Source organism: Penicillium chrysogenum (genome assembly GCF_028827035.1).
Source record: "Penicillium chrysogenum strain IBT 35668 chromosome Unknown utg000002l_segment0_segment0, whole genome shotgun sequence".
NCBI lineage: Eukaryota > Fungi > Ascomycota > Eurotiomycetes > Eurotiales > Aspergillaceae > Penicillium > Penicillium chrysogenum.
In genome coordinates this window covers 2,097,960-2,125,203 of record NW_026622750.1, presented here as the reverse complement: position 1 = coordinate 2,125,203, position 27,244 = coordinate 2,097,960, and the positions used below count along the sequence as shown (strand labels likewise).

At 49.1% G+C, this 27,244-nt stretch overlaps 11 protein-coding genes across 11 annotated transcripts; 6 read left to right on the top strand and 5 right to left on the bottom strand.

Moving 5' to 3' along the window:
• Positions 1-296: 296 nt before the first annotated feature.
• Positions 297-2,825, bottom strand: N7489_004354 (putative C6 transcription factor; the record flags this gene model as incomplete). The annotated part of the gene is made up of 2 exons (XM_056710106.1): positions 297-2,162; positions 2,220-2,825. The coding sequence occupies 2 exons, from the start codon at positions 2,823-2,825 to the stop codon at positions 297-299; spliced, it is 2,472 nt and encodes an 823-aa protein (XP_056568527.1).
• A 1,176-nt stretch (positions 2,826-4,001) lies between these two features.
• Positions 4,002-4,292, bottom strand: N7489_004353 (uncharacterized protein; the record flags this gene model as incomplete). The annotated part of the gene is made up of 1 exon (XM_056710105.1): positions 4,002-4,292. One exon carries the CDS (start codon positions 4,290-4,292, stop codon positions 4,002-4,004), a length of 291 nt encoding a protein of 96 aa, XP_056568526.1.
• Positions 4,293-4,296: 4 nt separating this feature from the next.
• On the top strand, positions 4,297-4,586 carry N7489_004352 (uncharacterized protein; the record flags this gene model as incomplete). Its single annotated transcript, XM_056710104.1, has 2 exons — positions 4,297-4,323; positions 4,350-4,586. 2 exons carry the CDS (start codon positions 4,297-4,299, stop codon positions 4,584-4,586), a joined length of 264 nt encoding a protein of 87 aa, XP_056568525.1.
• Positions 4,587-4,651: 65 nt separating this feature from the next.
• On the bottom strand, positions 4,652-5,587 carry N7489_004351 (NADAR family protein; the record flags this gene model as incomplete). Its single annotated transcript, XM_056710103.1, has 1 exon — positions 4,652-5,587. One exon carries the CDS (start codon positions 5,585-5,587, stop codon positions 4,652-4,654), a length of 936 nt encoding a protein of 311 aa, XP_056568524.1.
• A 546-nt stretch (positions 5,588-6,133) lies between these two features.
• Positions 6,134-6,964, top strand: N7489_004350 (alpha/beta fold hydrolase; the record flags this gene model as incomplete). Its single annotated transcript, XM_056710102.1, has 1 exon — positions 6,134-6,964. The coding sequence occupies one exon, from the start codon at positions 6,134-6,136 to the stop codon at positions 6,962-6,964; it is 831 nt and encodes a 276-aa protein (XP_056568523.1).
• A 1,011-nt stretch (positions 6,965-7,975) lies between these two features.
• Positions 7,976-9,215, top strand: N7489_004349 (uncharacterized protein; the record flags this gene model as incomplete). The annotated part of the gene is made up of 3 exons (XM_056710101.1): positions 7,976-8,133; positions 8,181-8,412; positions 8,460-9,215. The coding sequence occupies 3 exons, from the start codon at positions 7,976-7,978 to the stop codon at positions 9,213-9,215; spliced, it is 1,146 nt and encodes a 381-aa protein (XP_056568522.1).
• A 1,080-nt stretch (positions 9,216-10,295) lies between these two features.
• N7489_004348 (uncharacterized protein) lies at positions 10,296-15,011 on the top strand (the record flags this gene model as incomplete). Its single annotated transcript, XM_056710100.1, has 4 exons — positions 10,296-10,652; positions 10,720-11,004; positions 11,064-13,454; positions 13,512-15,011. The coding sequence occupies 4 exons, from the start codon at positions 10,296-10,298 to the stop codon at positions 15,009-15,011; spliced, it is 4,533 nt and encodes a 1,510-aa protein (XP_056568521.1).
• A 1,202-nt stretch (positions 15,012-16,213) lies between these two features.
• On the top strand, positions 16,214-17,563 carry N7489_004347 (MCT family MFS transporter; the record flags this gene model as incomplete). Its single annotated transcript, XM_056710099.1, has 1 exon — positions 16,214-17,563. One exon carries the CDS (start codon positions 16,214-16,216, stop codon positions 17,561-17,563), a length of 1,350 nt encoding a protein of 449 aa, XP_056568520.1.
• A 1,506-nt stretch (positions 17,564-19,069) lies between these two features.
• Positions 19,070-19,520, top strand: N7489_004346 (uncharacterized protein; the record flags this gene model as incomplete). Its single annotated transcript, XM_056710098.1, has 3 exons — positions 19,070-19,169; positions 19,228-19,334; positions 19,392-19,520. The coding sequence occupies 3 exons, from the start codon at positions 19,070-19,072 to the stop codon at positions 19,518-19,520; spliced, it is 336 nt and encodes a 111-aa protein (XP_056568519.1).
• A 472-nt stretch (positions 19,521-19,992) lies between these two features.
• Positions 19,993-22,776, bottom strand: N7489_004345 (polysaccharide lyase family 26 protein; the record flags this gene model as incomplete). The annotated part of the gene is made up of 1 exon (XM_056710097.1): positions 19,993-22,776. The coding sequence occupies one exon, from the start codon at positions 22,774-22,776 to the stop codon at positions 19,993-19,995; it is 2,784 nt and encodes a 927-aa protein (XP_056568518.1).
• A 1,174-nt stretch (positions 22,777-23,950) lies between these two features.
• On the bottom strand, positions 23,951-26,333 carry N7489_004344 (uncharacterized protein; the record flags this gene model as incomplete). The annotated part of the gene is made up of 4 exons (XM_056710096.1): positions 23,951-24,931; positions 25,073-25,185; positions 25,241-25,925; positions 26,013-26,333. 4 exons carry the CDS (start codon positions 26,331-26,333, stop codon positions 23,951-23,953), a joined length of 2,100 nt encoding a protein of 699 aa, XP_056568517.1.
• Between the last annotated feature and the right edge of the window lie 911 nt (positions 26,334-27,244).

Here is a 27,244-nt window from a genome sequence, read left to right as displayed (position 1 = left end):
TAGATCTCGATTTGGAAGTATACAATTAAGCGATAACGAATGTTCTATTTTTTTTCAATGGTTCAATGGCAGACTCATTGACTGATATATATTGAGAGTATTTTTAAATTAAATTAGCGTTTGCTTTTGGGTATACAATGTTGCCACCACACAGCGTCGCCGATATAATGCATAAGAGAGAAGAGGAGTATAATCACAGTGAGGGGGAATATCGTCTCAGTAACCAACGCCATAATTCATCACATCATTAATAGCCAAAGCCTCAGGAGGGAAAGGGAACGCCATCTATAAAGAGGCTAGGCGAACCATTCGGCAACATTAGTTCCGGTGGCTGGCCGGATATTTTCATTTTCAACATCCATCTGGAAATCCCGCATAACTTGATCCCATTCCTCCCAGCTGAGTTGAGAAGGTTGAGAAGCATCGGCAAGAGGAGTCTGATTTAAGAATGGGTTTATCATGGTCGTATTGTAGGGCATGCTTGCAGGCAAGCTTGGTGCCGAGATATTATTCTGGGCCGGTGGAGCGTCGAATATATCGTTCGAAGTAGCTAGGATGTCTGTCTCAGGGAACATGCTCCGAAGAGCATCCAACGGTCCATTGCTGAGGTCAATATTGTAGTCTGCATCAGACATACACGGTGCTGTTGGGCCTGGTGGATTGATCGAGGGCGAATTCGGCATCCCTATTGGCATATGAATGCAGGGAAGAATATTGTTATGACTCATGCTTGGAATTGGCTCCGTTGTCGCGGGTACTGGTCCAAAACTGGATAGCAATTCTTGCTGTTGCTTGGACCGGGTGGCAGCAGCTCTTTTCATCAATGCGGCCAGAGGCCGCCACAGCATGCCTTTCTTATGTGTACCATGCGCGGCCCATTCTGCGTAGATCAAACTGACAGCGTTCCAAGCTCGATCGGTAACAGGGCAAATGGGTCGGACGCATATCTCAGACAGAACGAATGCGACTCCGTGCCATTGCATGTTGGTCCGGAAGAGCCATCCCCATTTCGCGGTCTTGGGATCAGTTTCAAGCAAGTGGCCAAACTCGAGGACCTCGATTGCAGTTAGAAACAAGCTCTCTCGAGTGGCTTGGGAAACATTTCCCCGGTCTTTTCGGATCATTGGGTGATGAACGATCAACCATAATTTAGCAAGGATCAGACGCCCAACTGTGGCGGCGCACCACTGCAGGGGGATTTTCATATCACAGTGCCTGATATACCGTTGTTCACATCGCTCACTGATAATTTGAATCATCCGTCCAGCACGATCTATGGGCGGTAAACTGCTAGGTACACGAAACTGGGCCCCGGGACAAGCGTAGTTTGCTCTCCGCAAAGCACTCGTGATCTCACAGCGGATAAGACAGAATGTAGCATCCGTGCAGCCTTCTCGCTCTTTTGGAGGCTCTTCCATGTCGGGTGACAGGTCGTCGTCATTGATATTTAATGGCAGTAGAGTGTCGTACATCCTCTCATGAATGAGCGGGTCCGTCCCATGGTCTTCAGATGAGCGGACATCCAACAGCGAGATGTGCCACCATAATCGGCGCCGCATCTCCGTTTCGAACGGTTTCAGAGCGAAATTGCTGCCATCCCGGTGTAAACCTAAGCTTTGAGCAAGGCGTAATACGATCGATGTCATAGACCACACAAACTTGCTATCATCTTCTCGTCGCACGCAGACCAAGAATAAGACAGCAGCTTGTAGAAGGACCAGGCTCTGTGTATTCAAGAACCCGGCTTTTGCCAGCGCTTGTTCTGTAGCAAACCTGTACCGCTTGACAGCAGTAGTTCGGTCTTCTCCGAACTGGAACCAGCAGTCATCCGGCTTCATGCTGACAATGCTGCAAAGATACATGGAAAATACCAGTGCCTCTGAATTTTTGTCCAGGCCATCTGGGTGCTTTGCTGCCTCGGCAAAAAGTTCTCTGGCAGTCGGTCGGTGTACGATGGTGATCAAAGGGGCCACATTTTCCCGATATGTTTCCCAAAGTACTGAAACTTTGGCCGCCGGGGGATGAAACTCTCGAAGAGACCTTGAAAGCGAGTAGAAACCAAAAAGGAAACCCTCGTGTGAGCCCGACTGAGAAGACTCTGGCGAAGGTGCATCATCCTCCTCTGACGATGAATGATCAAGGATATCTTGCAGCTCCTCGATCTGAAAGACGTTAGTATAAAGTACGCTGAGTAGCAAAAGAAAATGAGGAATATCTACCTCGTCCCCAAGACTAGTCCAGAGCCGATTGCTGACATATCGGCTCCGGCCTTCATCAATGACCAACCGCCCAAATTCATTCTCAAACTTATTGGTAGCAAGTTTCTTCGGATCTGTCTCTTCGAATGGACAGACACGTCCGCCGCCAGCCTGGTTCTGTGACTCAGACGAAGCAGACGTAGACGCCGTCGGTTCGCTCCGACCGGTTGAAGATCCAGTCGTAGAAGGCGGCGCCTTAGTCGAAGTCGGTGCACCTTCCGTATTTCCGCTGCCCCTAAGATGGTCAATAACACCCTCCAAACGACGCAGCCGTGAAAGCAGCTCTGCGTCCGCTGGACGCTTCGATTTCCGCGGTGCACGGCCGGGAGGAGGAAAGATGCAGTCGATGCCGGCTTTTGTACAATTCGAACATGGAGACCTCTTGTTGCAGCGGACTTTCCTGCGGCGGCAGGTCACACAGCTGCGAGAGGTCGAGCTCGGGGGTTCCGCAGCTGCGTGGCGGGGAAACGTGGCTGCCAAGTTCGCAGGTAGTGGGGGTTCATTTGGAGAATTATTGCTGGCAGAAAAGATATTTAGCTCCTCTGGGGAAGCTGAAGGGAACGACATAGTGTTGAGGTAAGGATGTCGGGTCTGGCTTCCCACATTCTTTGAAGCCTCGTGGTTTTAGCAAGAAATGACTGGCAAAAATACGAACGCATAAACCTAGGTAATGTCTGCCTTCCCGTTTTAGTGCTCACATCATGCCGCTTTTTGACCACTGAGTAAAACTGAGCACGCCGTTAAGCAGTCCACGGGTTCTCTGAGCATCCACATGATCGTTATATAAGCCGGTTGACTCACCGCCCAGCCTTCCAAGGCTGGAGCTGATCCGTGCCCAGGTGGCCCGTGGACCATGTACCTCCTTAGGTTAGCGCGCCCTAATTCCAAGGTTTGCTCCTTGACCTCGGGAGCTTATCCCACTCTCACTACCTACCTAGGTAGGTTGTGACTTGATCTCAACCTCACTTGCTCGTTAAACGCGACGTATGCGGGCAATCCTTGGCAGAGAGTGGCTAAGTCGGGTTGTAGTTTATGACGGACATTCGGGGTTTGACAAATCTATGGTATATTCTAATGATACATATGAAAATCTATAATCCATAACTAAAACGGCAAAACAGACAATTCGACAAAAGAAACAAGCGCCTAGACTCACATTGTTTAACTTTGCCAATTCTCTCCCATACGAGATAAACGTTTTAGGATTTCAATGTTCATACCCAGGCCATCCTATAGTGATCGGAACCCAAGCGCCACAAATTGCTAGCAACAGCAGACTCTTTATTCGGGACGCTTGTTCTCAAGTTTCTTTATATTCTATTCTGATTGATGACGCTACACCATAGTCTACGATCGGCGGGTTAATTAAGGTATAAATTAAGGTTTGCCCCTTTGGGAGCTAATTTTTAGCGGCAACTGTAAGTGAAGAAACTAAGAGAGGGAGTTCCTATGAGATTATCTTTTAGAGGTGGAGGAGTAGAGACGAACTGTTGGATACCGTGGTTGATCTTATCTGATAGTACTACATTTACTTCTGTCGGTCGTAACCTGGTTGGGTAGCCCTATTCACCACACTCCATTTGCCACACCTGTTCTACTATAAGAATTGACTCACTCGGCCCGGCGGGGGTTGGGCCCTGCGTTGGAATCAACGACAATGTGCAGATGATCGTGCCCATGCATCCCCAGCGATTCTAACCGTGGAGAGGAGCAGCTCTCTATGTCACAGTTTTCGTACGGGGACTACCGCAAGAAGGTGGAATCGTGGATGCAGGCGAGAAGATAGAGAGGTCCCGTTGTATAGAGATGTGGCTGATTCTGCAGACTCGATTTCGACTGCGCTTCTGATCCGTGGTCATGTAATATTAGATGCACAGGAATACGCGACAAGATCGCGACCAAGTTCGAGGCTGGGCCCCAGATTGCGATGTGTTGGTGGTATAGGTACGGGTTGGACTCAGGACCCGTGTCGGACATCTCCTGTCCGTTCTTGCATGCCTCCGTGTAGCCCTGGGACACCTGATTCTTGTCCATGACCATGACCCTCTCCGGATCCTCCGCGCACGTGTGGTATGTGATATAGATGAACAGATCTCCTCCGAGAGGGTAGGCGAACTTCCAGATCTGGCTGCCGTAGTTCTCGATCCCCCTGATATCCGTAAAGACAGGAGTGTAGTTGGTCTGGCATCCTATGCAGACGACGGCCGTGAGCCTGTCGTTGCGCCCGGCGTACTCTATCACGACGTTCCTGAGGGTGGTTATGTGGGTGGCGTCATCCTTCTACGTCTGCTCCTCTATGATCGCGATCACGCCCTGGGCAAGGTGTGACTACAGCTCGCCTGGTTGACCTCGGTGTTCGAACTCCAGATCGTTTTGAAGGTTATAGTGGATGATCAGATGCTTCTCCAGTTGTAGATCAATTCTCCGTTTTGGTCCTTGAGGTCGCGCAACTTGCTGATCATGCAGCCGTCTACGTCTAGCAGCTTGAGCGTGTCGGGATGGACAACGGTGTAGGGAGCATCGTTCGAGGTAGGCTTGGGATGTATGCACGTCTTCGTCTCCGCGGGCAGGGACCTCATCATGGTCATGAGGGTGTTCTGATCCACAGTTCCAATCGCTAACACATACCGCTTCATGCAGTCGTTGCAGGTTGTGATTATGATCTGAGTTTCGTTCCGAATAGTACTCTGAGTTGGAGGTGTTATGGTAGTCGCCGACAAGCAGTGGTAGCAGAGGGCGATGAGACTTTGGTCGACTGGAATCTTGGATCCAACTCCAGGAGGCATCTTTGTGAGCACGTCCTTAATCATAGATCTGACCGTCATGAGGCTCTTCCCCAGCCTGTTCTGACCCCATCTCCCCACGTTCGACATGGCGAGCTTCGAGTTGAAGCCGATGCCCCAGATCCGATCCATAGGACTGGCCTCCACGATCATCTTGTCCCCGGTTCCCAGGAGCAGCTTCATGAGGTCAATGTTCTGCGCGAACTTGCAGTAGTTGCCGTTGATCGCCACGTTCATGTTCCTGGACTCCCAGATGACCTCGTTGAAGTTCGCGACCTTCCTCCCCATCGATTTGTGCTTGCGTGGATGAGCCGACGACGAGCAGAGGATCCTCTCCGACATATTGCTGTCGCCGAACATCATGGCCTTCTTGTACATCATGTACTGCTCCGCAGTTGCAAAAGCCTCATCGTCACACACGAAATCAGACCTGTACCACTGGCTGAACTCACCAAAGTCCGAGTTGATCTTCCAGAAGAAGATCGTGTCTACGGTCGTGATCTGGTTGATCTGGTTGTCCGCGATGTACTGCTGGAACGGGTTCATCTTCGTGCTGGGATTTTAACGTCGCAAAGGACGATGAACATCTTCGTGTGACGTGATTTTATGATTATAGAGAGTTCTGGGGGTCGGGTCATGTCATGAGTGTACATATGTAGAGAATAAGGGGTGCATCATGGCGGGGTTGTGGCTGGTTCGTTTGTTGGCATTTAGAGAGTAACCGGCCTCTGTAATTTCTTTTCAAAAAATACACCTGGCCACCCAAAGGGGATCACCCATATGCAATTGTACCTTTCACTAGGCGAGCCTAACAAAAGGTACATACAAGAAAAGTTTGATTTTCACGAAGGCGGACTATAATAACACCGTATCTTTAATATGGACCGTCGATGATCCTGTATTCATCTATAGAACAATACGTTCGAGTTTTCCTCCGATTCTGTAAACTTTGGATGACATCATTACTTTTCTAAGCTAGTTATATAGTTCCGGTTATGAGCCAACTCACATTACCCTTCGCACTACCCTTCGAAATAAAACAAATCTTGAACTTGAGAGACTCGAGAAGACCGAGCACCGTTGTGGACAACCATGCCATACTTGAAGCTTCGAGATGGAGCCGAGCTTTACTACAAGGACTGGGGCAACCCTGAAGGGGCCATCGTCACCTTCTCCCACGGGTGGCCCCTGAGTAGTGACAATTGGGAAAATCAGATGATATATCTCGCCGATCACGGCTACCGTGTTATTGCGCACGATCGGCGTGGCCATGGACGATCTGCTCAAACCTGGGACGGGAACAACATGGACACCTTTGTCGATGACCTCGAGGAGCTTTTTGTCCACCTAAAGGTCAAAGATGCAGTTATGGTTGGCCACTCGCACGGCGGAGGAGAGGTTACCCATTACCTTGGGAAGCATGGCATAGGCCGTTTCAAGAAAGCCGTCCTGGTCGGTGCCGTGCCCCCTCTGATGGTAAAGACTAGTGTCAACACCGAGGGGACTGATAAGTCCGTTTTCGATTCATTCCGAGAGGCAATGCGTAAAGATCGCGCGCAGTTCTTCTTGGATGTCCCTAGCGGACCGTTCTTTGGATTCAACCGACCTGGTGCGCAGAAGAGCGAAGGGCAAATTCGTAGCTGGTGGCAGCAAGGGATGAACACCAGCTTCAAGTCAGCGTATGACTCAATCAAGGATTTCTCTGAAACGGATTTCACGGAAGATCTAAAGAAGATCGATATCCCGGTGCTAGTTCTACATGGTGATGATGATCAAGTTGTTCCTATTGAGGCATCTGGACTGAAGTCAGCAAAACTTCTGCCTCAAGGCAGACTGAGGATTTACAAAGGGGGATCCCACGCTATTCACAACATCAATATTGACGAAGTCAACAAAGATCTACTTGGCTTTATCAAGGAATGAGCCAAATGTCGTTACTATAAGACAATCTCTGCTGCTGTTTGTAATTTAAACAAAACTCCCTCAAAATACAGGAAAATAGCTAGTCAATATGCACAATATGCTTCGTTTACCGGGGAAAATATCCTTGGCGGAGAATTTGGTCCAAAGCCCAAATTCCCTTACAATCCGAGCTATACTATCGTGGGGATGTAAGGCTAGTATAGTTTACACTAGATTATTGTAAGCTAAATTTAAATAGAGCAGATTATTCTATATGCCAGGTTATAACAAGTCTTCAAAGACTTTTGTATTACTAAAAATTAGAACCTACGTATGTACCTTTTGTATAGCTCGCCTACGGAGTAGTAAAAGGTATAATTGCATGTGGGTGATCCTTCCGTCTGGATGTCCACGGGTCGGACCCTCCGTTAGTAAGGTTTCGGTAATTTTCGTAAAAAATGCAAGGGCCGGTTAGAGTGCATTGTATTCGAAAGAGGTACATTTAATCAGCGGAAAGGAAAAACAAACATTAAAGCTACATAGGTTTCTTGAGACTTGAGGGTGGTGTGCGTATACATTTCTGCAAGTTTTGAAGCTAGAGTTAATTACGAGTTCCGTTTGGTGATCGATATGAACTAAGAAGTCCGATAGTACCTAGGTATGCCCGAACAAAGTGCGATGAGAGAGCTTATTGGATAAGTCAAGAAGAGGTGCTGTTGCGGCTAATTGCAAGGACACTCGTAAACAACCCGAACTGGGATCAGACTAAACGGCCAACTAGGCTTACCTAAGGACAATAATCAACGGAAAGAAATTCAAACTACCTAACTATCACTCACTGCCAGCTGGCTAGACTTGAAGGGAGATTCCGTCGCCGAAGCAATCGCCGGGAACGAACGCCGGAACACACCGGTGGAGACCGAGGATCTTCTGCATGCCAGAAAGTATGACGTCATGCCATAACAATGGACTTCACCTTTGCAGAATTTCTTACAGAGTCCGCGGCTAATTACCTCTATCTTATTATTTCCAATGAAGAGTATTACCTATGAAGCTACCGTCATAGGAGCTGGGCCCGGGGGGCTGGCAACCCTCGCAGCTTTGTGCGATGCAGGTCTCAACCCGATTTTATGGATTGACAGGACCTTCGAGGGAGGAAGACTCAACACTGTATACCGAGAGATATCATCGTGAGTCGGTTTCCGAAGCTTACACATATCCTTGCTGACCGATGCAGTAACACCAAGATTCGGGATTACTTGAAGGCGATCTATAGTTCTCCCGTTTGCGCTTCAATCATAAGATCTATTCCTGCACCTAACGCTGTGACCAAACTTGAATCTATGGACAGAGACAAGACTTGCCAGCTCAGTTTTGCCGGGGACATGGTACTTATGCTCGTAAATGGGCTGTTAGAGCGTCCTGAGGTCCAAAACGTTGAAGGTGCAGTCGAGAAGGCTTCATTGAATGTGTGTGGTTTTCAACCCGTCCGCAACTCTCAGCTAATCCATGTCAGAGAGGCATATGGACTGTGTCAACCTCTAGCCAGAGCTTTAAGGCCACTCGACTATTTATGTGTACCGGTTCCCAACCCCTGAGCTCCAGTATGCATTACCCATTCAATAAAGATCTGACCGTACTTGATCTGGACGAGTGTATGCTTCGCTCTCACCTAGCATCCATTCTTCCAAAGGATGGTAAGTCGGTGGTGGCAGTTATTGGCAACTCTCATTCCGGCATCTTGTGCTGCAAAAATCTTTACGAAAGTGCGAAGTCGAAAGAACGAGACATCAGAATTGTCAATTTTGGACGCAGACCAATCAAATACGCCAAGTATGTCGACAGCGGTATTATTTTCGATAACACCGGGCTCAAAGGAAGCACCGCAGAATGGGCCAAGGAAGTCATGGAAAATGACCCAGACCCAGAAATTATAGAACAGGTTGATTTGAGCCAAAACCAAGATTTGGCTTTTCGAGAGCATTTACCTCGCTGCACCCATATTATTTATGCAATCGGATACATACGTTCACCATTACCGGCACTATATATTGACGGACAACTGGCTGGAGAGGAGCTCACATTTGACATGCATTCATCGGGGTTCCATTTCGGTGACAGGGCTGAGAGGGTCCAAGGACTTTATGCTAGTGGCATTGCCTTCCCAGAGGAAGTGAAAGACCCGGAAGGACATGTAGAAGCTGCGGTGGGAGTCGCCAAATTCTTCAGCTTTGCTGAACGGATGAAGAAGAATTGGTTGAGTCTTCAGTGAGCTTTTGAAACATTGAGGTCTATTGCAGATTAAGTCATAGGTTCAACATGGCTACCTTACCCAAAGCCATCCAGAAACGACTAGTTCATCCACTGGTATTCCTTTGAGTCAGTAACTGATAGAACTTGGAGCCTATTGTAGAAGCGTATACCAGATCGTTCCCATTTAGTTTAAAAATATCGATATCAAGTAGGGATGTGTAACGATCTCTGAAGACCCTATGCAAAAGGGTCTAGTATAGTATGATCAGAGTGATAGGGGTATTATAATACTACTATAGAGGCTTTATAACTAGTACTAGGTGTATTCAAACTAATATCTAAGCCTCTAAAACTAGCTCCGAGTTCTTACTATTAGAATTCGTGAAGGCCCTCTCTAGTGGGTTGGCCGTCACCCTGGGTCTTCGGTATCGCAGTACCTAGGAGATTTTCAAAAGAGTGGCCACTGAGGTTTAAGGCTTCTTGTAGCGAAGGTAATTTACCTCTACCAGGACTAGGGGAGACCCGAACAATCTATTCGATGGCATAAGGATAGTATACTGAGGAGGTGGTGTTCGGGATATACAGACATCAGTCAAAACAATCCAGATTTAATAGAGATCGGCATTCCGCATAAGCTTTACGTCAGTTGAATAGGCGAGTACGGGGTAGGCCCACAGCCATGGACGAGTAGAATTCCGAGAAACTCAGGCTGAGGGATTCTCTGCCGACGTGGGTGGATCTAGGGTTATAGTGGAGCTGAACGGAGCTGAACGGTGGGGTAAATTCACCTTCAGCACTCCACCTTTGTTCGATGGACTACTTACCAGTTCCTCGAAATGCGAGAAGTACACGTGAATCACTGGTGTGGACTGCCTCTAGAGATGTATGGTACTTACCTTTTCATCATCTGCCCATCGCTGTCTGGTGCCTAGGGAGGCAATTGGAAACAAAAAAGGAGTATTATGATGATCATCTCTCAGGTGGAGCCGAGCTGCTTTCAGCTAGATCTTGGAACCATTCCCCCGGGTTCCTAATTCTGCCAGGACGCGAGGCTGGGGAGGGCCTGGTGTTGTAACTAGTCCTGAATAAGTAGACTAGCATGAAAGTGGCTCCTACGCCGTGCATTAGTGCGGGAGCTTCAGCCGACAATGCCGATCAATCGCGAGAAGAACTGAAAAACTCGGAATGCGATATATTGTCTTGTAAGCCCGTCCGCCTGTTTTACGAAAGCACTGGCGACAAGTCCGACACCATGCGTTTTCGTTGCCTGAAGTTCAAGACAAAGGACAAACCGTTCCCCCAGGACAAACCGTTCCTCCAGGAAAAACCGTCCCCCAAGGGCAAACCGTTCCTCCAGGACAAACCGTCCCCCCAGGACAAACCGTTCCCCCAGGTCGAAGTACATGAGGACACCATGCCCAATCCCCCGGGACAACCGGAAGCGGCCTTGACGCCGGTTCTGCTGCCGCCAAAGGAAGCAGGGGGGGTCAACGTATGCGGAACCATCGCCGCCCCCAGACCAGCAATTAAGCAGCCCAGCCCCGGGTCCCCTTGGGCCTGCCTTGGAGGACAATGAGGAGATACAGAAGATCTGGACAGAGATTCAAGATAAGGTCGCTAGCCTGGCTCGGAGGGATGGCAGACCCGTCAAGACTGGCATGGAAATCGAGGATGTCATGGGAACCCTCTATTCCACCGAACACCCAGATGTGGAGCCGCGCAAGAGAGATGCAGTTAAGGAGACTTTTAATAATACGTTGAAAGTTATCCAGACCGTTGGCGGATTTGTCGCAGATGGAGCATCGCAGGTGAGAGATACTAGACCTCACTGAAGGTACTACGAGATGAGGTTCACTGACATAGACAGGTCTTTCCTGCTGCCGGGCAATGCTATAATGCCATTGGCTTTGTCATTAATGCGTGGCAGGGCTACCAGAGCGCGTTCGATGGCCTCAAAGACCTTTTCGACCAATGCACGGACTATCTCGACCGGCTAAGGATCTACACCCAGGGGAAAATGGATGTCAGCCTTACCAAGCTTACGGCCAACCAGCTGAAATTGTTCGTCACAATATGCGATCATGCTATCTCGCTGAGGCACACCTCGAGGGGGAAGATCAAGACCGCCTTCAAAATTGCGTTCCTGGGCGATAGTAATATCCAAGACTTGGTCGGTCAGATGGCCAAACAAGTCGGCAAAGAGCACATTTTAATCTCGGCACACACTTTTCTGAACTCGCAGCAGGCTGCGGCTGCCTCCCGCATCACTCTGGACGTGACAAAAAACATCCAAGATCAGGTTTCCCAGGTGCAGAAGAAACTCAAGGATATGTACACCGCGACAATGAAGGGAAAGGAGGCGCATGAGCAGAGCCGCACCGATGCAGCCATCAAAAATGCTCTAGGCTACGGCCGCGACATCGTGCATATCTGGAGCGACAGGTATCGCGACTATATGAAACAAAGACTGCCATCAACAGGCCAATGGATATTCGACGACCCGATGTTTGCACGGTGGGAAAAAGGCCAGTCCGGAGCCAATATCCTCACAATTACTGGCGGTAGTCGCACCGGAAAGAGTTTCCTGGCGGCGTCCATCATAGAGCACTTTCTACACCGAGCAGGTCCCACTGAGGCAACAGATACTCGGGCTACCGCCGCGTTCTACTTCCTTGAAGGAGACGAAGTCAAAGCTATGCAGAGCGTAAGCAACATTGATGATGTGGCCAAGTCCCTTGTCTGGCAATTCACGTTAGCCGACGCGCGCTACAGGAGGTCTGCTGCTGAAATCTGTCGAGAGTATCAAGTTGTTGATGTGGCCGCCATGTCACAGCGTCTCCTTTTCGAAAACCCGTATCTTCGTGAAGTGCACGGCATGTTTTATATCATAATTGACGGCCTTGTGGGCAAAATGGGAGAAGGCATGCTCCGCTTTCTGAGGGACGTGTCTGCCGCAGCAACAGGCTGCCGGATCCGGGTCCTGGTAACCTGCGACCCGGAATGTTTTGAACATCTGGGCCAGGCCGACGGCATCTCTTTCAATCCGATACACATCGAGGCGAAGAATAAACCGGACATCGAGGCGCTGATTGAGTCGAGCATGAATTCCATGATGCCACTGAATAATTGTGCCGACGCCAGCGTCCGGGACCTCAGGAAATCGGTCTGCGATGGGCTGATAAAAGAAACAGGGGGTGATTATGTCCGAGTCAAGTTCGCCCTCGACGAGATCAGCAAACAAGAGTTTCCCGACAAAATCTTGAGCATCATGCACAATGCAGGAAGGCAGCGTACGGAGCAGATCAGCAAAGAAATTGAGGAACTGAACCGAAATCTCACCGATACAGAAATATCAGAAATCAATGAGATCATTCTCTGGATACAACACCACCGTGGTCCGTTAACGGAGACCCGAATGACTACTGCTCTGTGTGCACGGAATGAGAGAAAGTCTCTCCTTCGCCTGTCAGACAAGTTCAAGGCGAAGTATACTCTCTTCACGATCACCCACAGAGGCGAGGTGAATTTCCAAGTTCCAGAGGTTGAGAAAGCCATTCCGCAGAGGCACAAGGCCCGTCATGAGCCGGAGCAACATAGCCCGACTGCGGTCTCCCAGGGTGAAGTCGACATGATCAAACACTTCCTCGCCACAGTATGTCCGCCAAGTACCTACACAAAGCTGGACATAAACGCGTTGCTCGCACAGAAGCCGCTGGATAAGGGTACCCGCATCTGCCAGGACGATTCGAATACGGCAGAGGCTAAAATGGCCCTGACCTGCCTGAAATTTCTAGCGGAGGATGCAGATAAACAGGAAAATGGCTTACTGCCTTATGCTAGACAGTCCTTCGATCAGCATCTGTCCGCGGTCGATTTGGCTTTTGTCGACATTGAATTAAAGGTTGAAGCTGGCCAGCACCTTGTCAAGCTCTTCACACATGATACGTCAATCGACGCATTGCTCTGCAACAGGGAGTCAAGTCGCTTTACTCCTGTGCGAATCGAAATTTGCCAGAAGCTTTTACTTGAAAGCGATACTGCGAATACTGTCATTCGATGGCTTAGGGACTCGGCGGTCACTTCTGGAATCACCGACGAAGAAACCAAGGAGTGGATCTCAGACGTGATCAATGGCGGCGGCCATGGCAAGCTACTAGCACCAGCCGCGAAGCGAATGGCCTTCCACCTCGTGCGAGAGCCGCACAAATTGCCGGTCACCAGGGGCGCTTTCCAGTTCATTGTGTATTATATTCGGAAGGTATGGAGCTCTTCGCTAGAACAGCGAGATTCCAGGTAAGCTAACAGCTAGTTTCAGTTCGAACACGGCAGCGAAAATCCAGAGGAGAAGGATCCTTTTACTTCATCCATTCGGGACATCGAAATTGTCGACCAATGGTGCGCGAACGTCCTGGCAATCCGCAAGAGAGACTCATTCTGGCACTCGCAAATTGCCGCCATGCTACTTGCCTGCAAGATCACGCCGGGAGCAAAGAAGCGAGCCGCAAAAGCGCTAGCTATCGATGGGGAGAATTGGCGAGCATCATCCCTCTTGGCGAGCAAGGTTTCGGCTGAAGAAGGGATCGAAATCCTAAAGCCTGTCATTAGTCGCCTTGGGTCTGACCACGAGTGGCAGCAGTGCTATCTCAACCGATCGGGGTATTCAACGATGTACTTCATCCTCGCCGAGAAGACATTGTGGCTGCCTGGAGAGGGCTTTTATGCTGCCATTTACTTTGTGAAGACAGCGATGCGAATTGAACCCACTGACTATCCCCGGGATGTGAGGTTCCTGCAGATGTGTGCCGACCGTAAAGAATGGCTACATTATATTGAACTTTTAGAAACAATTGCCAATAGCTCGAATGTGCTAGAAGAGCATGCGCTATCCGAGCTGATGATCCTGTGCGTTTTTGACATGACCCAGACAAAGCAGCTTCCATTGATGTTGCGAGCGGCTCTCCACACAGATCGGGTCAAGTTCATCGTGGACGCCTTCCAGGATTGTGTGGAAAAGCTCGAGGCACGCGGTGATCGTGCCAGACTCTGCTATATTCGATACTACTACGGGCGTGGGCTCAATGCGCTTCATAATGGGTCACCAAAGGCGATTGAACAGTGGCGTAAGGCCATCGAGGAGGGTGCCGGTCCGGATCTTCTGTCGTCACTGATAAGCAGCATCGCGCCGTATTACCTGCAAAGGGCCATCAATGCAGCTGCCGCGCACGATGAGGAAGCTGCATCTATCAATCTTGACAAAATACAAACGTTGTTGCCGGAGGACGTACCCGAATCCAGTGTCATGCTTCCGCCTGCTATATACATTGTCCGATATCACGCGAGAAAAAACGATCTAGTCCAGGCCAAGCTTATTGCTCGCGACATAGTGGGGAAAGGTATTGAAATCCTGACCGACGATATCGAAGACAACGACCTCCCTGCCTACAAAGAGCTCTTGTGGTTATTTATCGCGTTAGACGATAAAGAGAATGTGATGGCAATCCGTTCTCTCATTGCAGCGCGTTACAAAGAGTCTGATAGTCTCTCCTGCGAAGGCGAATGCGGAGCCTCTTGGAACATAGCAGACGAGATGTTCTGGTGCCAAGATTGTATCAACGTCAAATTCGAGAACCTGTGCTACGGAAAACTTGATGAGACCGGTTTCCAGGTTTTGTTCTGCAATAAGACGCACGAGCTTCTCCACTTACCCAAGTTTGATTCTCCGCAGGATGGTTACGTACCGATTGGCGAAGGTGTGATCCCGGTAGATGAGTGGATGCAGCGCATTCAGAGGGATTACATTGATCTCGTGCGCTGAAAGGCGTGACAGTGACCGCACACACAGGAGATTGGCGGTAAAGAGGGTAACTATTTTCGAAACCTACTTGGTATTTTGCTATATGAATTACCTGTTTTCGTGCGCCAGAGCATGCGTGCTCCTGGGTCCACGTAGACCGATAGTATACTATACACGTACCCATTTTTGCCCTTTTTTCGCTTGGTACCCCACGTAGCCCAAATACTACACTGCACAATGTCCCGCTCAGTAGCGTAAAAAGAAACAAAATTAGATTACAGCCTTGCATATAATAACTGTTGACATGCACTGCACGCAGGGTATCTGTTTGGCATGCAGTCCATGCAGGGGATGCGTTTGTCTGTGTGCAGACTGAGCATTTGCCTGGTTTGTCATGTTTGTCATTCTCGGAGGCTATTTATACAGCCTCCTTTCCATAGATTCATATCAGACCTCTCTTCATCTCCATCTTTCCTCTCCTCCGTAGCCTCAAAAATAACTTTTGGAGCCGAAATTTGGCCGAATAAGCGTCGAAGAACTTGACTCTGAAGCGGTCGATTATTGCCGGTTTAGGGCAAAATAATACGTGATAGGCGCACTTCTCCATCGCGTCCTATATTTTGCTCCGCGTACTCTACCTAAATAGGCTCATACAACGGGGCAAACGATTCGTTGACATGGAAAGTTCCCAGATGGACTAGAATTATACGGGCAAGTTGGGAGATTGATGTCGGTGATTGAACTGCGAATGGAAACTCGAGCCCTAAGATGGTGTGGAGCAGAGGCCGGGATAGGATATCCACACGGTTTCCCAATGGAATTTAGGTCGAAGCAGATGCTTGCTGGTATAGGTCAGTTCAAGACAGCCACTTCTCACCTCCAATGGAGCTTACGAGTTAGACCCATTGTCAATTTTCATTCCCCGAACTGGGGGAGCTTTGTCACTGTATGTCGGGTCTGGCCAAAATCACTCGATATACAAGCAAAGATGTGATCCATAAAGAATGTTCAAAATATTCATGCACCTACGATTTTATTTGTTAGAAACTGAGAGCCAAATTGAAAATAGTGCTTAGGGCTTGGACACAGAGCATAAGGCCAATACAACGCCGATTTGAAGCTCGATTCTTCCTGCCCCCGGGGCTTTCATTATATACCCAGCCATTGTACCTCGGAATATTTTCTCATTTGACTGGGTTCTTTTTTCGCCTCGGAAAATCACCATGGGAGCACCACCCAGGCATGGGCCGTCAATTTCCTGTCGACTCCCTTGGATTGGTTCCAAAGACTCCACCTTGATCGCTTCAAAAAACGAAACCCCAACACAAACAGTAGAGGATGCAGAAGAGTCTGGGCAAGAATCCTCGGTGGTCACATCTGAGACGGATGCTCCTCCCGATGGCGGTTACGGATGGGTATGCGCCGTGGCCGCTGCCGTCGTGAACGCACATTCGTGGGGCTTCAATTCCGCATATGCTGTTTTTCTGGCATACTATCTCAAGCATGGGACCTTTGAGGGCGGAACGAAACTACAATATGCCTTTGTAGGCTCTCTGAGCCTGACCACCATGTTCACAATCTCTCCCCTCGCAACCATTTCCACGCAAAGGTATGGTGTTCGAAAGACTATGATTGCAGGTGTCATTTGCGAAACAGCGAGTCTCATATGTGCCAGCTTCGCCAAACAAATCTGGCATCTCTTTCTTACCCAAGGCATTCTCTTTGGATTGGGAATGGGTTTGCTATTCATTCCTGTCGCATCGGTGGTCCCACAATGGTTTACATCTAAACGATCACTTGCCAGTGGTATTTCCCTGTCAGGCGCTGGCCTTGGCGGTCTTATCTACTCCCTAGTGGCGTCAGCCATGATTCACAACATCGGTCTCAGCTGGGCGTTCAGAGTACTCGGTCTTCTGGCGTTCTCGGTTAATACCGTTTGTGTGCTCTTGATCAGAGATCGCAACAAACCAGACAAAACCAAGAAAATCACGATGGATATCGCTATCCTCAAATCGCGAGACTTTGATCTTTTGATCGGATTCAGCTTCTTCACTATACTGGGCTATTTCATCTTGATTTACAGCTTGGCTGACTACGGCCAACGGATTGGCCTCACCTCCTCTCAAGCCTCACTGGTCAGTGGCATACTCAATCTCGGCCAGGCTATCGGCCGACCTCTCATTGGTTACTTCAGTGACAGCGTTGGTCGTATCAACATCGCCGGCATTACAACCTTTATTGCCGGCGTTCTTAGCCTGGCAGTCTGGGTGAACTCGGAGAGCTACGGACTTTTGATGTTCTATGCAATTGCTGAAGGACTTGTGGCGGGAAACATCTGGGCAACGATAGCACCTTTGGTTGCAGAAATCCTTGGTGTGGAAAGAGTCGCTCACGGGATGAATCTTGTTTGGCTGAGTATTATTGTGCCATCGACTTTCTCAGAGCCAATTGCCCTGGCGTTGACCAATGCAACAGGAAAATACCTTGGTGCACAGCTTTTCACTGGGTTTACGTACATCGCTGCATCGGTGTTTTTGGCTATTCTCTGGTTCCTGAGAAGAAAGGGACATTGAAGATATCATATAGAAGTATAGTGAATACAGTATAATTAATACAACAGCATCACACTCTGGTTCATTATCAGACAAAATCAGACAAAAGTCCTAAGTTCTTTGCTCTTTTATCATCTTCTTGTACGGCTTTCCCTTTCCGATTTATATTACTCACCCTTGCTGTTCCTTTGGTAGCTAACCTTGGAAGTACGGAGTAATTAAAAAGCATCCAGACCGATTCCAGAGTTCATGTTCCTTTGCCACAGCATGGCCCACGGCCAGATATCAAGCCCTTGATATAGTCAACCACGGATCCCGAGCGAGAAAGCGAATTATAACTAAGAACGCCAGTCTACCAGAACCGCTGTCTGTATGTAGAATATCAGATGATGTGCCTTCGGATGTCATTGGGTGCCAATCGCTAGCTATAGATATATCAGGATATATAACTACGTGACATCGCAAGGCTTGGAAGTAAAGAAAACCAAGCCATCAAATACCTAAGAAACTACAAACTACTCGCATATTCGACTGAGAGAGATGTCTTCATCAGTCAACGATTTCCAAACACTCCTTGATTCACAGGTCGGGAGACTACCAAGACGATCATGGCCTGTGCCCAGAGGTACGTAGTCTCTCCTGGTAATAATCCCAGTTCAGCTAAGTGAAAACGTAAAGGTCCAACAAAGAATCGTAATATACCGATCAACTCCTTGCGCTTGCAGGGAGCTGCCTGGGCTACGGCGGGTGGTGGTATGTGTGCGACACTGCATGGAGCCTACAAGATCTTTCGGAATTTCCGTGGATTTAAATATATCTGACAGTATCGCCATCCCTTACCACCTATGAAACAATATGCAAAGGAGGAGGATGTTTTTCAGCTTGCTGCGAACCTTGCTGAGGATTTAATGGAAACATATCGCGCGGTAGGGGCACTTCTAGTGTCGTGCAAGGAAGGGAATGACAGAAAGGAGCTACAAAACATATTAGGTCGAACTAATTGATGACTCGAGTTAGTGAATGGGCATATTCTTTCACATTCCTTTTGCATTTGCGCCTTAGAAATATACGCTGTACAAAATATATACATGTTAAGGTTGGTAGATCCGACTAAGGCTCATTTTAAGCAGCGTTGCCTTGGAGTATATCAGCAGACACTAACTACTCAGCAACATATGGGAAATTATCATAAAAGCTAAGACGTGTATAAGTGACTAGTAAGAGATGGTCGCTGTGCTTATATGAAGACACTGTTGAATTGTCGCATCCGCTAAACTATAGCTGCTCGGTGGCGCAACGGATCAACGTCATGACGAAGTTTTGCCTTGGGTCAATTATTTCCATTTCTTGAAATCGCACTTCTCGATTGATCTGCTGATACTCTTCGTGTTCAGCGAGTTCGTTACGGTTGACATCAGTATGACCTAATCGCGGAGTATATTCTCGCTGCTTTAAAAACAGCTGTCGTTCAGGTGGTGATGTGAAATGAATTAGATATATTTTCCAACAAGTGGTGAATGAACCAATATGCAACGATATATCGCGAGGTCTTCTACCTCTTACGTCCCGAGGCTGACTCGAGCTTTTGCACAAAAGGTCCAGTCTAGAAATGATGGTGATCAGAAATGTACGACCAGCATACCTATTGAGACAGGCCCGATAGCAGCTAATACAATCCGTCCTAGTTAATGTCGCTGCGACATTCCCAGATGACTTTGAGGACTCGCCTTTGAAGTCCGAGATCCTTGAGAGGAGAAACCGAAACCGGGGGATTGACGACTCTTATCACCCTGTTCGTACATGATCAGATGTTTCACATATCGTCACACCACTGACAAGTCATCATCAGACAATGGACGAGATCATCGAAAGTCTCCGAGGAAAACCGCCTCCCGGGAGTCCGAAGACAGCCAAGTCCGCGCAGACGAAGCGGGATCCTGTTCGAGAGGAGCGAGAGCCTGAGATTGATGAAATGTGATGTTTTGCCAATAATCAATAATTCGAATACCATATTTGTTATGAGTAAGTCGATGTCTCTATGTTTTCTTGTATCAGTTAAGCCCGGAACACGCTTTAATCTCGCGACGCATGCGCTGATAGACATCGTATTGAATATGTAAATGTGGGGAGAGTTGCATCTGATCTGTAGTGTTCTTGCAAATGGAAAATGTTATCGTGGGACCCAGGTTGGTGACATATACTGCGACATTCAATGTGCCAGATCCGTAGGTCACTATAAGTCCATCTCATTTATACCCACTGAACCCCACTGGCATTATCCAAGGTGAGTCCCAATTCACTTCATGATATTGACTATTACATGGTCAAGCTAGCACAGAAAAGTTCCAAATCCAATTACTGTGGATTGTGGTGTCAAGATGATACTTGTATATTTGATGAAACTATGAAGGAGATTATATGCAGGCTCGAAACGTCTATACCATCAAACCTCATGATTGATAGTCATCAAGCGAATCCGAAACATAGGCCAAATTCTGAATGACAGCCAGACCGTACTGGGCGATATCGTTGGTCGCAAGCCAAGCAGCCTCATCGACGGGCACCAAAACGTCGCTTCCGTCCACATGCGTGATGTTCCAGGGGGCGTCCGGCAATAGTCCATCGCTGGCATAAAAGTCCTTCCAGGCCCGCAGCGCAAGGGTTTTATTCTTAGTCTCATACGCCGCGTACGCCGCCAGCCTCGAATGCGCCTGGAGAAGACTTATCTTGCTGAAGCTCACTCCATATCGGTCCTTCTGCTCCGACGCTGAGGCATGGTAGTAGTAGCAGTAATCCAACCAGGCTTGCTTGAACCCTTTGGGTATATCATCCGCCAGATAGGCGATGGCTTCAGAAACAACCTCGGGAAGACCGAAGACTGCGTTCAGATGTGATATAGATACGTTCCCCCGGTTACCCGGGTCAGAAGGGGGAGGGCCCAATGTCCAGGTCACAGGGTCGTACAGCCCCGAGCCGGTCACGAATCCGTTAGTCAGATTTGCTATTCCTGCGATCGTGTTGGTCAACTTGGTCTTGGCCTCTTCCCATCTCGGACCTCGTCGTTCCCATTCAATCAACCACCCTGCAGCAAGACCCGACCAATCGGTTCCAAGACCAAACGAAACCGTCGAGTTTGGACTGGGTTCCCAGCCGTCTGTGCGAACCTTTCTCTGCGGATCAAGCTCCCCGTAAGTCTTATCGGTGTCAAGCAATTCTTCCAGCAGCTCTCCGACGCGCTCGTCTCCCCCGGAGAGGTAGAAGAAGTACTTTCGGTACTGCGGCTGAGAGATGCGAGCCTGTTTTGCGCTATCGCTCCAGTGTTGCACACCGTGGCGTGTGCCCAGTCCTTTCCAGTCACCGATGTGGTACACATCGACTTCACCTGTGTGCCTTGTCAGGGCCTCGGCGAATCGGTACGCATCTTTGCTGCCAGTACGGAGGAAGTAAAGCCAGAAGAAGAGATCTGGTGACAGCTCTGAGTTGTCCCAGGCATAACCACCGACGTCATACCGCCAGGTGTGTCGGTCGGGGTCATATGTGTGCATGAAATCACCGTAGTCCAAGAAGCCGTACCAGCGACGCTGCTCAATTTGGCCCTTGTAGAAGTCAAAAATGAACTGAAGCCGATCTTCCAGAGTAGCTGCAGCGGGACTGGCAATTCCTGGCAAGGCCCAGTACTCGCCGAGGGCCTGCGTTTCATGGATATATTTCGGCTCCGCGACCAACACTGGGGGATCATTCATGTACGCAGTGAGCGATGCGAGTTTGTCACTTGTTGGTGTTTGGTCAAACGCGAACAAGTATACTTCACTAGTTCGAGCAATTCCATATGGCGTATCAAAGCCAGGTTCCCAGTCCTCGTAGGTAATCTCGAGAGCGTCCAATTGATCTTCATATCCATCCTGGCCTAAGCCATCGTGGAAGGGTCGCAGGTCCAACGGCTCAGCAGCGGGGCTATATAACCACAAAGTGAGTTTACCAGTATCGGAGGCAGCATTGGAAATGTCAAGCCCAACCGGGTACCGCTTCCAGAAATCCCGTAGACCGACGGCGAGACCTCCTTGCGTAGCACCACCTAAGTAAGCCAGGCCTTCAGCACGGGTTCCGCTGGGGATGTTGACCCATGACTGGCCAGCCTTGGTCCTCTTTTTGAGGCCGAAGCCGTCGGCTGTGAGCTGAGTAAGACTGTAGTCTGCCCACGTTGGAATCCATTTCAGCCGAGTGCTGACCCTGGGTTCCCAAGTCTCTGGGTCTGCCAGTTTCTGCCCCGCAAATTGTGCTGCCCTGATTTCTTCGCCGGGGTCTCTCCGCAGTCCAGTTATTCCCTGAACTGCCTCATTGAAGATGCCGCCATCCACGCCAGCGAACCTAATGTGTCGGTCGTAGTACTCCTCGCCTTTCAATGGAACATCGAATCGAATACCGAGCCCGGTGATGAAATCATTCCCATCTCCATCGAAGACGATGCTATGCATCACTTTGATAGTGGCAGAGTTGGCATAAAGATAGAATCTGACAACGAATGGCAGCCACGGATCGTGGTCGGTACCATCGGTGACCGTATGATTTCCACGGACAGTGACGAGCGTGCGAGCCGATGTCTGATTCACAAAGACCTCATTGATGTTGCCGTCAAAGTTGGAATATTGGATGGGGGAATTTGCTCGGTTGTCAAAATTATCCGGCACCGAGTCCTGAGATTGGAGCACAAGTCTTCCGTTTGCACCGATAACCTTGCCGCTCTTTGTCTTGATATCGCCAATAATGACGTTCCCTCCCTTAGGAAATGAGACGGCGACCTCCCCCGTGTTGACAGTAAGCGCGTCGGAATTGTCTGTTACAACAATAGAGCTATTTGGTGCACTGGATTCTGATGACGAAGACGAGCTCTTGACACAGCCCAGGGACGATGCAGTAACGGTATATTGGTCAGAGATTTGATTTGATTCGGCAATGGCATGCGCTGTCCATTTGAGGGAACCGTCGGCCCAGTAGCCAGTTGCCCAAGATTGCAGTTCTGATTCGTCTTCAGTATCGCCAGTAAGACTGAAGCTAGTCTCTTGGGGTCGATATTTGCCTTGCGGCCATGGCAGACCGAAAGTCACACCAGCATGGTACGTCGGTTTGTCGCCGAGCCAGTGAACTGTTGCGGAAGATGAGGTGCAGTTGGACGCCACGGCGTGATGGCTTAGATGTCCAACAAGAACCAGAAAACCAACACCAAGTTTCAACATGGTAGAAATTGAGACACTCGTGTGTTCTTAGCTTTGCGCAGGGGGTCGACCCCTCTTAAAGCCATTTTGACGCAATCTGCTAGAGCTATGAGCATGCTAGCGCTACTCTTGGCGTGTCGACAACCATGAGAGGATATAGCACCTCGGCAATAAATACCCTGTCATCTTCTAAGTAACTCTCATTGTGGTATTTTCCGACTGAAAGTGATTGGTGGTAAGGTCAAATCAATTTCACCGAGGAAAGTGACGTCGGGGTCACATTGGCCCATAATCCGCAACACTTGCGATGACTCCAGAAGTGCCCCCGCAGCAAGGGGGCTGTCTGGGACCTGCAGTCGGGAATATCGGCGTAAGCAACCCCGAAGCACTTTCGGGTACAGGAAATTGGTTTCTCCGTGTACAGAAGGGGAAAATCACCGGGCTTCAACGAGAGAAGTCCCATCTTCGTGCGCGCCAGCGATCAACTTACGGGCACACCTATTGGTGCCTCCTTGCAACTTCCCCGTATCCTGGAGACCCGCTATCGAGACAACATCTCGACTGACGTACTGCATAAAATATTCCTTCGGCGCCAAGCGCTTGCCTCCCGCGCCGGGGAACCCATCTAAATCGGATCTCATATTACGAAGCTCCCATACATGTAGGAGCGGGTTCGATCATTGAAGGATTAATACTAAACATCACGACCCATGAATCCCTGCCAGGCCAGCTTCGGACACAATTAAGCTCGCATCGAGGAGGACTAAAACAGGCGAAGTTGGCACTCATGTTTAGCAAGGCCCTGAATACCACTTTATAAGTGGCTTTTTAAAGTGTCTTAATTTCAATAGTCCGCACTTATCTTCGGCTGTCCACTTCCTATTAAGAGGCTTAAAAGAAGATGAGAAATGCAAACCAGACCCGTCTCACATACCAGGCCAGTTAGGGCTGTGTTAGACTTCGCCGAGGCGCAATGGCTGTTTCGAAGTCGCGCGGCATAGGGCAGCGTAATAATAGGAGTGGCGATCAGGCCCCGGCAGGCCTTGACGAGGCTCTAAGTTCGTCTTCAGGAAGTGGAATACTCTACATGTATGTAGGTAGATGGGGATATATACTTGTTGTAGCCTGAATATCGCTTCGGCAAGGGGTCGGAAAAGAAATCACCCATCCATCCATTCTGTAGCCTTATACACTATCAGAAAATACAAAGTAACATAGAACTAGATAATACAAGAAGAGGCAGCAGCGGTTGTCTCGGTTTGAGATCAGCTCCCTCACCAGTCTGTGGAGATTCCGGTGATTGTGAAGTAGTCGGGCTCGACCCGGATTGAGCACTAGTAGTACTACTCGGGGAGCTTTCGTATTCCACAACCTGGCTGTCAGTCCAGTAGCCTAGATCATGGCATTCGGACCGATACATATCGAAGACTTCCCGTAGGTCGTCGTTTCGGATGGTGATACATCGTCTGCAGCCATCGAGTCGTCTTAAGACAGGGAGCGTACAGAAGCACTCGGCGGCCGTTCGGTTGAGTAATACGCTCCCGTGGTAATCGTACCCCTCCGCGAGTACACTCGTCTGAGTTGGTGGCGGGGACGTGTCTAGGTCGACGAGACCACATTCCGTAATTTGTCCATGGATTACACCGCAGATCTCACAATCGCTATTGTAGTCCGGTGCTTCAGTCGTGGGCGGCATGGATGATAGAGTCGTAGAAGGAGAGGAGAGGGTCGAGTTAGCAAAATACCCGAACGCCTTACAATCCCTATGATAATACTCTGCAACCTTATTCTGGTTGGCTGTTGGGGTCTCTGACTCGGGTTCGGAATAGCATGAGCCCGAACAGGCTGAGCGGGCACAGACTTCACAGTCTGAGAGTGAGTTGGTTGCTTTGGTGCAGAAGCATCGCGCTTCGTCGTAGGTCGCGATTCGAGCTGTCTCAGGGCCATTTCCAAATGGGGCGTATTCCAGACCAGAGAGGTTGCGCTCGATGGGGAGATGTTGGAACTCGTGCCAGTCCGTGTCGAGATCAGGAAGCGAGCATGATGATAAAAGCGAGGAAATTGGTCCACACTCCTGGGAACACTGCCCTCGGACACCGGGGATGGCAAATAAAACCAGCCAAAGCATATTCTGAGCGGTGGCTGAAAGGCTGAAAAGCTGACGATCTGCTGCAACCTGGAGGATGGAAAAGCGAGTGTAAACGAGAGGGAAAAAAGAAAGGGAAGGGAAATGGGATTGATTTCATAAAAAGGTTAAGATCATCCCGAGGTCTGGGCGAATCTTTGACAATCGGATTTCTATTCGTTCTTGGCTAACCTTGGAGTGATGGGAATCTCGTATTCCTATGTCGATCTGCACATCCCCACTCGCTTTGAGGTACCGGTTCGTATTTTTAGAAGTGATATTCTCGTTTCCGATATCAGTTGATGCTACCACAATAATGCGATGATTAGTGCCCAAACTTCGCGATCAGGTATCGCGTACATTGGCTGGCAAACAGAAACTCCCGGAAGAACGGATCGAGCCCACCAACGACCTCAACCTGAGTACCCTTGAAAAACCTGTAGCCATTCGTCCACGCCAGTTTCGTCTCAAACACCTCGTCTTCGATCTTGCCTGTTCTGCTGCCTGCCTTTGGCCGTTCCGAGCGAACCTCGACGAGATATTCGGCATCATGGCCTGTCGCAGGGTCAGGTTTCCAGACAAAACGACGCCCTCCGAATGTGAAGCGCCGTGGTGCCCATTCGGTGCTGCGGTCTGATTTCTCCTTAATCACGTTTCCGTAGCTGGTTGTATGCTCCAAAGTCCGGCCGCTAAAATTCCAGCGAGCTGGCCCAACGCGAGTTGTGATGTATGGCTGGGGATACTCTGAAACTCGAGAAATTGTCACACCTGGTATTTGTCGCTTTCTCCGCTTGAGTCCGTCACAAATGTATAGATTCTCCTCACTTCCGGTAAGTTTGACCTTGGTGGAGCACCAGTGGGAGATTTTGAAAGGCGAATTCTCAGCATCCCCGGTGATGTCGAACCGTAGATTGGGAACAGCGAGGTCTACCGTTGGCGTGTAAGACGGAAGAGGTGGTCTCACAAGATACTGGAAAAAGGGTTCGATTTTCGCCTTTGGGTCTTGAACGCGATCACGGTTGAGCTTTCCTAGCGCCATATCCTCCTGTAGCCATGAAAGAAATTAGTTTGCAAGCCCCCCTTTGTATTAAGTGGGAAGTTTGTTCTGGTTCCCTTATCCGGGTTTACTCACCAGACCAATTTTTGCAACCCCTCGCTGAAGCTGCTCCTCGATTATATCCTGCCTGTTCTGAGGGACCACTAACACAAAAGGGGCAGCATGCTGTATGTTTAGGTTTCGAAGGCGACCTTCGTGTATTTTGATTTTCCGTCTTAGTACTCGCTTCTTGTTGTGCTCAAATCGACCGGTCCTCTGGAGGGCCTGTGTGAGATGCTCGACTGATGACCCGTGAAGGGAGGCAGCAGACTGATGGTCGTGTTTATACTCCGCAGTGAAGGCAGAGAGACATAGGTCATGAAGGCCTTGAGCCTCCGCGCTGCTAGTGTCTGCCATGGACGAAGCGAGTAACGCTAACGAGAAACAAGACCGGGTAAGATAAACACGCAGTTTCTGCGAATCATTTGTATAGTGGCCCTGCGAAAGAGGGGTATTTCTAGACAAGCACCTTCTCGATGTTGGCTGCCAAGCAGGTAGAAAAACAGAGTTCCAAGCCTCTCAAGCCTTTCTCTTTGGCTTTGTAGATCTCTCGTATGCGCTAATCATCGCCATATCAAGTGCTGGGAGGAGGAGAGGAGAGGAAGAGTCATTGGTCAAGTCCTCGGTTTGCACAGCCTCAATCTGATGAACATGATATCTTGGCATTGGACAAAAAGGTCTGTCACCCTGATTCACTGAGGTGCGCAGAGACGAACAGGAGAACAGGAGAGGATCGTGAGATTAGCATCCTTCTGGGGTCCTCGGCACTCGTCCAACCCGCCAAAAACCGCTTGAAAGCTGCAACCGCCGGTGTTATGGATCCTGCAATCACCAAGTAATTGAGTTCTGAAGGCCAATCATTACTAGAAGCTGTAAATTAGGTCATGTGCAGATGGTATATCAAGGGAATGCAAACCTCAGATCTGATGTCCTTCTACTAAAGGCCCTCATATGGAAAATATGCAAGAAAGCTTTAATATCTAATATGACAAGACTAATATATTCAAGAATAACCTTCAGCTTCTGCATCAGCGATTTCCTTGCTGGCACCGATTCTTTCTCGGAGTGATTCCCATAAAATCGCCGGAGCTCATCGAGGTCGAACGTCCACAATGGGCAGCGGTACCATATCTGAGCACCGATTCAAATGACCACAAGAGCAACTACACTGATACAGTTGGCAAAGAGGTTCTTTGCAGACATATCTTCATTAAGAGGTCAAACACTCGAATAGAATGTCACCACAATTAGTCCAATGCACCAAATAA